This window comes from Phragmites australis, chromosome 11 (assembly GCF_958298935.1).
Source record: "Phragmites australis chromosome 11, lpPhrAust1.1, whole genome shotgun sequence".
NCBI lineage: Eukaryota > Viridiplantae > Streptophyta > Magnoliopsida > Poales > Poaceae > Phragmites > Phragmites australis.
In genome coordinates this window covers 3092361-3106281 of record NC_084931.1, presented here as the reverse complement: position 1 = coordinate 3106281, position 13921 = coordinate 3092361, and the positions used below count along the sequence as shown (strand labels likewise).

Sequence of the window (13921 nt, the reverse complement as noted above, 5' to 3'; positions counted from 1 at the left end):
CTTCTACACAAGACCGGAGTAATGGATATCGAACGTGGATAGCATGAGGGTGGCGGCGAGCACAATTGAGGCATGACGAAAGTCTACCAAAATCCAAAATGGAATAGTAATCTCGATCACCTAGGGCTATAGATCGAAGATTGGATGCGGGCAGCTGGTCTAAAAAGCTTGAGCACAGGTGTGACTATGGCAGAGAATATCCACCACGAGTGGTAAGCGCCCGACGCAATAAGGCGAATAGCTCATTTTCCTATCCAAACCTACTCCCTCTTATATAAGCTAGACCAGTAGAAAATAAAGTCCTCTTAGAGCAACTCCAGCAGCTTTCCTGAATCTTATTCCCTATATCTCTTATATAGGGAATGTCTCAAAAAGATTCCAGACCTATATCTCTTCAATCTCCAGCAGCTTCCCTAAAACTCATTCCCTATATCTCAGAATTCTCTATTTCATTTGTATCCAACAGTTATAATTCAAACCGTAAAAATTCAAACGGCTATAAATCAAACGGCAAAAATTCAAAAGATTATAATTCAAACGACTATTTGTCCAACGGCTACATTTCCAACGGCTCCTTTCAAACGGCTCCTTTTCCAACAGCTATATTTTGAACTTCTATATATTGCCTGTTCTTGATGCCTCTCTTCCACCACACCATAATGAGTCGTAGTAGTTTCCTCATGCAACAGGCATTGGAGTCGTCGTCGTCTGATGATGACGACGAGCTCATTATTGCTACCGCACACATAGCACACAATCAATATAAGCTTTTGAATGCCCCACGCCATGGCGGTTCTGTGCCTGGCCGTCAAGAAGTTCATCGCAACAGGGAAGCAGGGCATTCGAGACTACACAATGACTACTTTTCAGATGCTCCTACCTATGGTCCAACTGTCTTCAGGCGCAGGTTTACAATTAGGTCATATGTTTTATTCACCTTTGTTGATGATCTGTTGTTTATAAATCAATTTTCTTTTCCGCGCAGGTTTAGGATGTCGCGTTCTTTATTTTTGCGCATAGTGAATGTTGTAGAAGCCCATGATGGCTATTTTGTTCAGAAACGAAATGCTGCTGGACATCTTGGACTATCTTCTATACAGAAGATTACCGCAGCATTTAGAATGATAGCTTATGGAGTACCAGCGGATGCTACTGATGATTATCTTCGCATTGGAGAAAGCACTGTCATAGAGAGTCTCAGAAGGTTTGTGAAAGCTATTGTTGAAGTTTTTGGAGATGAATATTTGAGACAACCAAATGAGAATGATACTGCTAGGTTACTTGCAATTGGAGAGGCAAATGGTTTTCCAGGAATGCTAGGATCCATAGATTGCATGCATTGGAAATGGAAAAATTGTCCCGCGGCATGGCACGGTCAGTACAGTGGCCATGTGCATGAGCCCACAATCATTCTGGAAGCAGTTGCTTCACACGATCTTTGGATTTGGCATGCTTTCTTTGGTTTACCAGGGTCTCACAATGATATAAATGTTCTTCAACGTTCCCCAGTCTTTGCCAGACTTGCTGAAGGGGAAGCTCCACAAGTAAATTATACCATCAATGGCCATAATTATACAATGGGGTATTATCTTGCAGATGGCATATATCCGCAATGGGCCACATTAGTGAAGACAGTACAATCTCCACGAGGAAACAAGCAAAAATTGTTCGCACAAGCTCAAGAGGCAGCTAGAAAGGATGTTGAACGAGCCTTTGGAGTTCTCCAATCTCGTTTCGCCATTGTTCGTGGACCAGCTAGGTTTTGGGATAAGGACACACTGTGGAAAATCATGACCGCTTGTGTCATCATGCACAATATGATAATTGAAGATGAACGAGATGATGCTGAAGACTTCCAGTATGAAGCTATGGGAGACACTGTCAGGCCCTCCCATGCTCCTACTCCCGAACTGGAAGAGTTTATTCAAATTCATCATAGTATTGGAAACAAGCAGACTCACTGTCAGCTACAAGATGATTTAGTCGAGCACTTGTGGCAACGTCATGGTGGGATGTAGTTTATTGCAGTTGTGTTGGACTATTTTAGTAATTTTATTGATCTTGTATGCCGCATATGTAATAACATGAACTATCCCTAATATGATCGTTTCTGTTGATTTCAGAAAAGCTAACATATGAGTGCCACACATAATAGTTCGTAAAATATAACAAACATTACAACAAGTGTTCTTGCCACTTTCACAGAAGCTAGTAGATAAGTGCTAAACATAATAGTTTGCAAAATATTACATTACAACAACTACTCAACTAGAGGTACGGGCTCGTCGAGTCAGGATCTCATTCTGCAGGCTCATGTAGTATTGTTTTTGTGCCTCACTCATGCCACTAAGATCTATAAACATAATTCTCTCTTCCTCCTTAATTCTCTTCAGTTCTATCGCTTGGCTTTTTACCTCAAGTTTTTTTGCCTCAATTGCAACCTTCTCTTTATCAAGTTCATAGGCTCTCCCCTCAATTGCCAACCTCTCTTGTTCTAGCGCATATGCTCGTTCATAGCGCTCTTCTTTTTTCTTCTCTTTCACGGCCTCTGCCTCTTCCTTCTTTGCCCACAAATTATCTAGAGCTTCCTTGTACAAGTTATCACCACCTCGCCGTAATTTTTCTTTCTCCGCTTTCCTGCCAGTTGGTCTTCTCATAGTCACAGTCTCATTCTCAAGATCTAGTGCATCATGATGGCCTTCGCAACTATTTGAGTTGGTACTAGGAGAAGATGTACTAGGAGATGACTTGGCAGTTGTCTTTTGTTTCTTTGCATTCATCTCAACTGCCCTACTAATCCACTTTTCATTGTGCTTCAATAAATTCCAACAATGCAACATTTGGAAGGACCTATGTTGCTTGTCTTTTTCTTTGTACAAAGCACATGCCTGCACAATCTGTACAAGTGAATAAATTTTGTTAAACATATTGCCACATATAAATTTACCGAACATAAACATTTACAAGCAAAATACAGAGGTATTGACTAACCTTATCTTGCAATGTCACCCCGCTTTGTCTCCTACGGTCAATTTGCTCATAGCATCCAACAAATTTATTAACACACTCTTGAATGGTAGACCAGCGATGGGTGAGAGAACTTACATTACGATCAGACTCACACTCTTTGTGCTCATTGAAGTAAGCATGAATTCTCTTCCAATAAGTTGCACGAGATTGCTCGTTGCCATGGACTGCATCTAGACTAATATTTTGCCATGCCAACACCAACGCCTCATCTTCCTTCTCACTGTAATTGGCTGATCTTTTTTGACTCTTTCTAACAGGGGGAGATACATGTTCAATCGGGAACTCTTGCTCCCCAATTGGACTACACAGTTCAAAGTCATCAACATTGTTGCTCTCATTCATCAAGTTCACAAAATAGTCCTCCCTATTTTCCATTCTTCACAAACTACCAATTTACTGCATTCAACAATTGAAGAATTCTAGTGTCAAATTAGGGACGAACTGCACGGGCTCAATCATAGTCTTACAGAGCAACAGATAGTACCTAGATCAAGAGAGCTTGCTTCAAAGATCGAAGGAAATTAAAAGCGAATGCCACCACCTTGATGGCTACCACCTTCCTCCCCTCCCTGTTGCTCCAATTGCAACAAAGCAAGAACCAGCAGCAGGGAGCTTTTGGATCTCCCCGTCCCTGTAAAATGGCTCTCGCCGAGCTTCCTGCCCGCCTGCCAAGCTGCTGCCCGCCTGCTCGCCGAGCTTCCTGCCCGCCCACCGAACCGCTGCCTGCACGCCAAGCTCTGCCCGCCCGCCGAGCCGCTGCCTGCACGCCGACCTCTGCTCGCCCGCCGAGCCACTGCCTGCACGCAGAGCCGCTGCCCGCCTGCTCGCCGAGCTTCCTGCCCCGCCCGCCGAGCCGCTGCCGCCCCGCCGAGCTCTGCCCGCCCGCCGAGCCGCTGCCTGCACGCCGACCTCTGCTCACCCGCCGAGCCGCTGCCTGCACGCCGAGCCGCTGCCCGCCTGCTCGCCGAGCTTCCTGCCCCGCCCGCCGAGCCGCTGCCTGCACGCCGAGCTTCCTGCCCCGCCCGCCGAGCAGCTGCCTGCACGCCGAGCTTCCTGCTTGCCCGCCGAGCCGCCCCGCCTACCGAGCAGTTCCTCCTCCAAGCCGCTCGCCGTGTCCTGCCACCGTGCGCTGCTGATGGGGGAGGCAGCCAATACGCGGGAGATCGAGGACGCCGAGCTTCCTGCCCGCCCGCTCGCTCGAGGACGCCCGCCGAGCTCCAGGACGCATGATAGGGAACGAGGATGGTATGCTATCTTTGGGGAACGGGAGGAGGAGGATAGGGAAGGAGATAGGATAGGGAAGGGGATGGGGAATCTGCTGGAGGTAATTTTTTTTGCTATATTTCTTATTTTTAGCTATAGGGAAGGGGATAGGGAATCTGCTGGAGTTGCTCTTATCCCATTCTCAAATCCTCTACATTTTCCATTCCCCTTAACCAAACATGAGAATAGACAACCTCCCCTCCTCATTTTTCATTCCCATTAGTCAAAACCCAGGAGCCAAACGCTATCATAGGGATTAGGGATTTGGGAAAAAAACTGTAAAGGAATAAAATAAAATAAAAACAAAAGAAGGAGAGAGACTGATGAAGAGAAGTGGGGAGAGAGGGCAGGAGGGAAGACCACAGGCAGGAGCCTCTCTCGCAAGTGCTGCCTCCCCAGTGCTGCAGCTAGCTCCCCATTCCAGCTCCAGCAGCCAGATGCTCTCCCGCGTGAGAGCCCTACCGCCGCCACCCCCAGCGCTCTTCCCCCGGCCCATCCCAGCCGCCGGGTAGCCCGATCCAACGGCCCCCGCCGCCCCCATGGGCCGCGGCGGCTCGCGCGCGGCCCCCGCCGCCGCTGCGCCGCCGTGGCACGCGCTCCCGGACGAGGTCTGGGAGCACGCCTTCTCCTTCCTCCCTGCGGCCTCGGACCGCGGCGCCGCCGCGGGCGCCTGCCGTTCCTGGCTCCGTGCCGAGCGCCGCTCCCGCCGACGCCTCGTCGTCGCCAACTGCTACGCCGCAGCCCCGCGCGACGCGGTCGAGCGGTTCCCGGCCGTCCGGGCCGCGGAGGTCAAGGGCAAGCCACACTTCGCGGACTTCGGCCTCGTGCCGCCCGCGTGGGGCGCCGCGGCCGCGCCCTGGGTCGCCGCCGCCGCCGCCGGGTGGTCGCTGCTCGAGGAGCTCAGCTTCAAGCGCATGGTCGTCACCGACGAGTGCCTCGAGATGATCGCGGCCTCCTTCAGGAACTTCCAGGTGCTGCGCCTCGTCTCCTGCGAGGGCTTCAGCACCGCCGGGCTCGCCGCCATTGCCGCCGGCTGCAGGTGAGGCGCCGCCTCTGGGTCCAGATTTGAGCTAAAAATGGGAGCTTTGCCTTGTTCTTGGTTTCCTTCGCGTAAAGATTTAAGCTTTTTGGGAGTTGCTCTTCGGAAGCTATGACGAAAAGGTCTTCTTTTTCCCATTTAGCTGAAGTTGCGAGATTTCTTGGTGTCATTTGCCTTCTTATTGCGTTTTTGTGTGTGATCTATGGTAGTTCTTGGTTTGGAGGAAATGATATGAATTAGGCCTTCTTAAAGAGGAACTGACTTTGATGATTTCGAGCTAAACATCTGTGCTTCTTTTTTACCTGAACACCTGAGCTTTTTTGTGCTTCATCGAGTAGTATTTGTGAATAGAGCTAGGCTCCCGTTAAGATTTGATCTATTCTTGGTGTTTACTCTGAAAAGGCAAACCTTCGATTTGTTCTAGTGTGATCTGGAGTTGTTTTAGGGTTTGTCCCAAGGCGAAGACTAGTGTGCTATTTCGGATGCTTGTTAGTGTCAAATAATTGATTTGTACTGGAAGAACGAAAGATTTTTTTTCCAGTTTGCTTTGATACAAATTGGTGCTCATGCCACCTTCAAAAGTTTGACCTTTCCAAGCTATGATTCCTCAGCAAGCTTTTATTTTGTTCCTGGGAAGCTTTGACTCCGGATTCTGTGTGATTTTGAGTGGTTGGTCTGTGGAGGTGTGATCTTTCTTGCTTTCTTGCACGGATCTGTGGATTGGCAGAACAAACATTTCTATCTGCTTGGCGATGATTGATACCTCCCTTTATCTTTCCACCAAAATGATAGGATCGTTTCAAGATTAGAAGTTTAGAACTAATTGGACGCACCTTTACTTATGGAATTGTATTTTCCCCTCACCTCATGAGATGCTAGATCTGACTTGAACTGTTTTGCTTTTCATTTATGCTCGAGATTCAAGTGTTTTCCCGTCTCGATATGAGCTTCTAGATTCAAATGGTCTGGTCTTTTAGCACGCTTTTGACATTAAGATTCCCATTTGTGCTCCCCCCCCCCCTCTTTGTTGCTCAAGATTCTGAGAGCTGCTATCTTGCTTTAGGTGGGACAATGTCGTATTTAATCCTATACTTACAATGTTTGATATAAAGAAGCAAATTTTCTTTACTTTATTAGTGTGATTGTTGAGTTTCAATTACACACAAGTAAAATTACTTAGGAAGAACTTGTTGTATCTGTCTCGGTAAAGAATTACTTTAGTAGTACAATCTTTCTAGAGCCCTACCTTTCAGAAAAGGAACTTGAAGAATCTGACACCTAGGATGCTGATCCTTTTATTAGTTTGATCCTTAATGTGCAAGGCGAGAACGTGCGAATAGCATGGTGGTAAGACCTCCAGGTGTGAGGCTACAAACCAGGGCTCGAACCTTGGTTCTTGCAAAAAAAAGGCCCCTTGCTGTGTGTTCCCCGTGGTTGTGGCGCGGTCGCTCAGCGATAGCGTGCAGGTTGTAGCTGGCTTTCAGGGCCTTTTCTCGACCTTAATGCAATGCCTTCGGATGTCTCCCCCCTTGGGTCGAGTGTTATTTTAATGTGCCAAGGCAATATCATTTGTATCTTTTTTTAGTGATGCAAAGCACTTGAGCTCTGATGAAACTAGTGGTGAGCTTTCATTGGATTTCTGATATACCGGTGCCTTGTGTGAACGCAGAAGAGATTTTGACATAATTACATATGTATGACACAGATTGTTGTGACTAGAAACAAAGTGGTATACATACTTGTTTGTTTTTTTTTTTATTACACACAGTGATTTCTTGACCTAGTTTTGAGTTGGCTTTGGCCACCTTCTCTCTTGTGCTGCAAGGGTTATAGTGTAACCCCCAAAAGGTTTACCTTGAAAATTGGGGTGTGCATATATTTAATCGTTTGAATTGAAATGAAATGATGTAGCTGCTAGTTAACATCAATGAATCAGACTTTGCTAGTTTGGTTTTTACTTGTATCATTTACTCACATTGTGGTTTCAAAGTAGTTGTCTAATGAGCGTGGGAGTCTAGGTTGTGTACAAACCATTGAGATCTAAGCAAGGTCTGTTTGGGCCAACAAAAATGATAACCTTCATTTTCTAACCTAAATTCGTGGAGTGCCTCCTGAAATTCATGAAGACCTCAGGTTAGGTGTTTAAGTTACTGTGTTCAGTGCCACGTGCTGATTAAAAGCTTGGTGTTATTGTCTAAAGATAACACTATTAGGCACTTTGGCCTTTTCCATGTCAGTCATTTTTGGTTTCCTTGTCTTGTGAAATTTTTACCTTTGCTGTTGATGTGGGTGGTTTACATCTGTTGATTGTTCTCAGAGATGTCTAAATTTCTGTAAGAATGGAAGTGGATGATGCTCTTTTTGCAAACTAAACCTACTGCTTTATACTAGTTGTTCCTGGAAAGCACCTCAGTTTGCTAATTTGATGCACCTGCTTCTGGATGCTTCCATGTTGACAAGATACTAGATATTATTTCTACACGAGTGTAATCTAAACTAATGGAATTAACAACTTTAATGTTTCTAGTTTATCCTAGGCATCTGCATGATATGTTAGGAAAGCAATGCGCCGTGTATATGCAATCTACAATCACTAGTTGTTGCTATCTCCTTTTTTGGCTTTATAGTAGAAAAGTTGTTCGCATTAACAGAAAGTGTGTTTTACATGTTGCCCTTCTTCATGCCTTTTGGGTGGTTGAATATTGGCAAGTTTCAGTGAAAGCTATCTTTGTCCAGATTGTTTCCCTTTAGACCAATGCGGTAGTCTTCCTGAGCTTGGGGAAAATGTTAATTCTGATCCCCGAACTGCGACTTTGTTGATTTGGGCTGCTGGAGTTCTTCAGCTTTGTTGATTTTAGACTTTTAGTCCCCAATGTGCCTTTTTTTTCATTGGTTTATATTCTTTCTGTGATTCTGTAATTGTCATGTCCACAATAACTGCAGCACTGTAGCACACGATTAGGGAGGTTATGATAGATTAGTTAGTATATCTATTGGTATGTTAGGATTCGAATTGATTTGTTTAAAGATAAGTTAGAGTCGGATTGAATTAGGACTGCTTAGAGATAAGTTTGGTAGGAGATAAGTTAGGACTTGGAATCGAATTAGGATTGTAATTTCCCCTCTTTATATAAAGGGACAGCCAGCACATCCTTGTAATCAAGCAAGAGAAGAATTAATCTGAGTCGCCCCTAATATTCTAAGTTTTCTCAATCTATAGTTTAATCCCTCCCTTAGTAGCATCCCCTTATGATCCTATGACGATAACATCTAACTTGATATCCAAGCCACTAACAAGTGTTACAGTAACCCGCACACTACAATAACTAATAGATCTTATCTAAATAATCTAACCTAGTATTCAAGCCACTAACGAATGCCACAGTAGACGCGGTGCTACAGTAACGGCCATAGTGGTCTGAACATACCATTTCACTCTTTTTGCAGCAGGTCATCCTCAAGTTGCAGGGTGGCGGCCATTGTTGCAGCCCTTGAAATCCCCATGTTGACGAACGGTTGTAGCATCAACTTTAGAGTCTTGTGGTAGGCAGTGCCATTGGTGGCTCCGGTGGTATCACCCATAGGGATGGCGATGGAGAAACCAACGGTGGCAGTGATGGAGATGAGAGCGCATCTGAAGCCATGGGTTGGGATCAGCTGTCTCTATACCAGATGTTATGATCCTAAGATAATAAGGGGATAAACATCCACCGGGAGGATAGCTGGGCGGCGTCGGTAGCTAGGGGAGGGATTAAACTATAGATGAGAGACTTAGAATATTGAGGGAGACTTAGATTAATTCTTCTCTTGCTTGATTACAATGGATGTTGTGCCCTCCTTTATATAGGAGCCGGTCCTAAGAATCTAGACTAACTAATCTTATCTCTAAGACTTATTAATAGATCTTATCTCTAACTATTCTAACTTGATATCCAAGCCACTAACAAATGTTACAGTACTAATAGATCTTATCTATAACTAATCTAATTTGGCATCAAGCCACCAACAAAAGATACAGTAGCATGTGGTGCAGTAGACGAGACGCTACGGTAACACCCCTGATGGGTTAGACATGACATTCAGCAATGATTTTGCATAACTATAATATGATGGAAAAAAGTGGAATATTTACCATCACACAATGTATTGAATACTTCTGATATAGATCGCATCAAAAAGCATATAAAGTTCTGAACTATCCTCTTGCAATTTTAAGTCATACCAAATGAAAGCAAATCAGCATGTTCCGTATTCATGTGATTGAAATGTATGTAATTTGTTCTGTTGAAGTTTAGGGGCTAACGAGGGACAGAGCTTCATTTGCCCCGCTTTAAAATAGTAGTCAGTGGGATGAACCATTTTAACGCAAGATCTATGCAACTGGACTGGCAAATAAAAAATGTACGGGAAATGTTTAGTTAATGATATGTGTTTTCTGTAAATAGTTGCTTTTGAGGATTTTTGCTTGCAGTAGTCAAGTACTCCATCTGTTCAAAATTACAAGGCGTATTTTGATATGCACATAGACCAAGAAGTAATTGAAAATGACTAGACTGCCCCTAATAACTACCTCTAAAGACTATTTAATGCGTGCATGTAAGCATGCAGGGGAAAAAGGAAATATTATATAAAAAAATGTAACTTTGGATGAAGGAGTATACCTGTAGTTACTTTAGTGATTTTCCCTTTTGTTCGCAATAGACTATCACCAATTAAATTGATCTTTTCAACTACTAATTTTTGTGTACTCTCCTTGCAGAAATCTAAGAGAACTTGATCTACAGGAGAATGAGATTGATGATTGTTCTATTCATTGGCTCAGTCTATTTCCAGAATCCTTCACTTCTTTGGTAACTCTAAATTTTTCATGTTTAGAGGGGGATGTCAATATTACTGTACTTGAGCGACTAGTAACCAGATGTCGCAACCTCAAGACCCTCAAGCTCAACAATGCTATCCCTCTTGATAAGCTTGCTAGCCTCCTTCGTAAGGCTCCTCAGATTGTAGAGCTCGGAACAGGAAGATTCTCTGCCGAGTACCATCCAGATCTCTTTGCAAAGCTTGAAGCAGCATTTGCTGGTTGTAAAAGCCTAAGAAGGCTTTCTGGGGCTTGGGATGCTGTTCCAGAGTACCTGCCAGCATTTTATTGTGTATGCAAGGTCCTCACATCACTTAATTTGAGTTACGCTACTGTGCGAGGCCCTGAGCTGATAAGATTCATCAGCAGATGCAAAAACTTGCAACTACTATGGGTATGCAACTCTTGTCCACCTTTTTTTTTTACTGAACCGAGGACCAACTTTGCAATCAGTTTTTCTTTTTAGATGTACCTTTGAAGTTTAAAATACTCTCACATGCATATTGGTATGAACACTTGATTTCTAGGAGGTGAACCTACCCGCATAAATGTTGTTTTGATTGTTTTTGTAAGTGTTAGATCCTGTGCATATGCATTTTATTGCAGTAATCACCACTATTTTATTCAGGCTCCATAGCACAACATTGTATGTTGGGTGCATCATATGAACTCTTTGGAATTATTGCTGTTTATTTTTCTGAGAAATATGAACCTTGTTTTGACATAACTCAGTAATTAGTATGCCATAGAAGGCTTTCTATAGTGATTCAATTCCTTGTCAAAATGCTACTAGATGATCTGCTTTTGTTTATTTTTAGAGCAGCATACATATTCTTGAAGATTATCTAAATGTTAAAAGCTTCAACTTTTTCAGGTGATGGATTTAATTGAGGACCGCGGTCTAGCTGTTGTGGCATCATCTTGCAATAAACTGCAGGAGTTGCGGGTCTTCCCTTCTGCTCCTTTTGATGCAGCTGAGCAGGTTTCATTGACTGAAAGAGGTCTTGTTGATGTCTCTGCCAGTTGCCCAATGTTGGAGTCAGTCCTCTACTTCTGCAGACGGATGACCAATGAGGCCCTTATTACCATTGCAAAGAACCGCCCCAACTTCACTTGCTTCCGCCTATGCATCATTGAGCCTCACACTCCAGATTACATCACGCACCAGCCTCTTGATGCAGGTTTCAGTGCCATTGTGGAATCATGCAAGAGCCTTACACGTCTATCTGTCTCGGGCCTTCTCACAGATCGTGTATTTAAATCCATCGGGGCACATGCTGATCGTCTTGAGATGCTCTCAATCGCCTTTGCTGGGAATAGCGACTTGGGTCTTCATTACATCCTTTCGGGCTGCAAGAGCTTAAAGAAGCTAGAGATCAGGGACTGCCCATTTGGTGATAAGCCCTTGCTGGCAAATGCTGCCAAGCTGGAGACAATGCGATCCCTTTGGATGTCGTCGTGCTCACTGACCATGGGCGCATGCCGACAGCTTGCACGCAAGATGCCCCGCCTTAGCGTGGAGGTCATGAATGATCCTCGACGGGCATGCCCCTTGGATTCACTTACAGATGAAAGCCCTGTCGAGACATTGTATGTCTACCGGACAATTGCGGGTCCAAGGTCTGACACACCAGCCTGTGTCCAGATTGTTTAGGGGGGCGGCCTGCTAGTCGGGAAGGTACTATGGAAGCATTCCTTTTCAATCTCGATTAGTACCTTCAACACCTTCCTAGCATCACATGGATTGTTTCCTTGAAGTAGAAAGGCCGGTGGAACTGTTCGCAAGTTTAGGATGAGTGAGACTCGGGGCCCTTTTCAGGTGTTAATAACTGTAGGAGGAGACTTGATGAGTTACAGAAACTACTAGATAGCGTCTTGAGAAAACTTGGGTTTGTTTTCTGAGCGTGTTTAGTTCTTTTCATGTATAAATATATGGGATCATTTCAATCTCGCAGTGTACTGTACTGTACTGTTGGAAACACTTGTACCAGGAGGCTGTACCTTTTTGACCTCCCCTCTCTAATTATGGGTTGTTATTGCTTCAACTTGTGGATGCGGAATAATTGAATCTTGTATGCGGCTCTTCATTTCACGCGGTATTTCTCAGATTCATTTCATCCTAATTCACTAGGTTTTAGTCTACCTTAAGGATCTGATTGTAGGTATCTTCCTATGATGCTGGGTAATTTACAGCTAAAGTGTGCTTCTGCTTCTGTTGTGGGTTCAATTCAATTGGGTTCTATTAAGTTTTTTCTTCTCTCAAGTCAATTTATATTTGCCATTACATATGGACCTATATAAGATGGATAAGCTGAGTGCTTAACATAGGCATTAGCATTCTAGCTTCTGATCCTAGTATTGAATCTCGAATTCTTTACCTGTCTCGGCTGGAACCTGAGAACCATCCTGCCCTGGATGCATTTACTATCCAGATCTTGTTCCACTCTGCCCAAGCCTGTCATTGATGCTACTGATTCTAAAAGGATCAGATCTGCTGCCTTGCAAAGGATAAGCTCTGTTGAGATCTCTGGTGCAGTACAGAAGCAAGTCCGTGGATCCTTCAATAGAAATGCTCTGCAGTCTGCAGATTGTTGTGCACTCGGTGTGCTGGTCTTCCTTGAAGAACCTTCATGCTTCCAAAGAACAAGTGCTGCGGAAATTACGATATGTAGTCGATGGATGGGTGCTCAATCAACTTTCGTGTACTGTAGCGGCGTCGGCAGCCGGAGCCGGGGCCGGGCCGTGACGTTCGTGACGGCGGCAGCTCAGGAGGTGGAGGTGACGTGGGCGGTGGAGGGAGCCTTGAGCGCTGTGAGCTGTGTGGGCTCATGTAGCCAGGTCAATTTCGATACTGATTCCGAGACAATTTTAGGTATATCTTTGATAATTATTGCTCAGCTAATTGTGATTTATATGATATGTTTTTTTGTTAAATCCGTAGAAAAAGGAAGATTGCGCACAATCCAAGAAGATTGATGCGAAGATCTTGTGAAAATAAAGCCAACCGTTCCAGTCGTGTCTTGATGGGTGATTTCAAAAGGTTTGGAGGGGTGCGATACCTTCAAGAATGACTGTACTGCCTGGCTGTACCACCTTTTCGGGTCCAGCTCATCAAACCAAACAACTTTCGTGAAGACGACAGGGTCGAATGACTTTCAGAGACAACGCAAAACACTATCCTAATGGTTAGTTAAAGATAGCATAAATCCACATCAAGGGTGCGACTATAGAACCACCACAAGACAGTAAAAGACCATCAGGAGATCTACCACCACTGTTTCTACCATAGTTTATCCATTTTCCTTCCATTAGATCCATTTTAATAGGTTTTCTTCATTTTTGGTGTAAATATCCATCACATCAGGAAAGTTATTCATCTTTACCTTTAATTATGATTCATTTATCTGATGATAATCTTTCCTGATATTGTTATGAGTTTCATTTCTATTGCAATGAGCGAGTAGTCCTCTTAAGGATAGAGGGCACTTTGGCACCATATAGCGAACCATTAGTGTAGATCGGGAGTAATATTAACATAGTCTTTTCTTATACAAATTTTGTTTTTTGTCTCTCATCTTTTTCAAGTTTGTTTGGCCATAAATACTAGGATTGGATCTACAGAGGGAGACAACGACTATGTGGATGACAAAGTGTTGTAGATCGAGGCTCTGTGACAGTGACTATACCTGATTGCAGCTAAGAAGTTTTACATGAGATCAATGGTACAACCA

At 44.2% G+C, this 13921-nt stretch overlaps 2 protein-coding genes across 2 annotated transcripts; both read left to right on the top strand.

Annotated features, from left to right (window-relative positions):
- The first annotated feature begins 610 nt into the window (after positions 1-610).
- Positions 611-2051, top strand: LOC133885261 (uncharacterized). The gene is made up of 2 exons (XM_062324948.1): positions 611-907; positions 986-2051. Exons 1-2 carry the CDS (start codon positions 636-638, stop codon positions 2016-2018), a joined length of 1305 nt encoding a protein of 434 aa, XP_062180932.1. The 5' UTR covers positions 611-635; the 3' UTR covers positions 2019-2051.
- A 2547-nt stretch (positions 2052-4598) lies between these two features.
- Positions 4599-12235, top strand: LOC133884363 (transport inhibitor response 1-like protein Os05g0150500). The gene is made up of 3 exons (XM_062323739.1): positions 4599-5332; positions 10092-10584; positions 11065-12235. Exons 1-3 carry the CDS (start codon positions 4833-4835, stop codon positions 11842-11844), a joined length of 1773 nt encoding a protein of 590 aa, XP_062179723.1. The 5' UTR covers positions 4599-4832; the 3' UTR covers positions 11845-12235.
- Positions 12236-13921: the final 1686 nt, after the last annotated feature.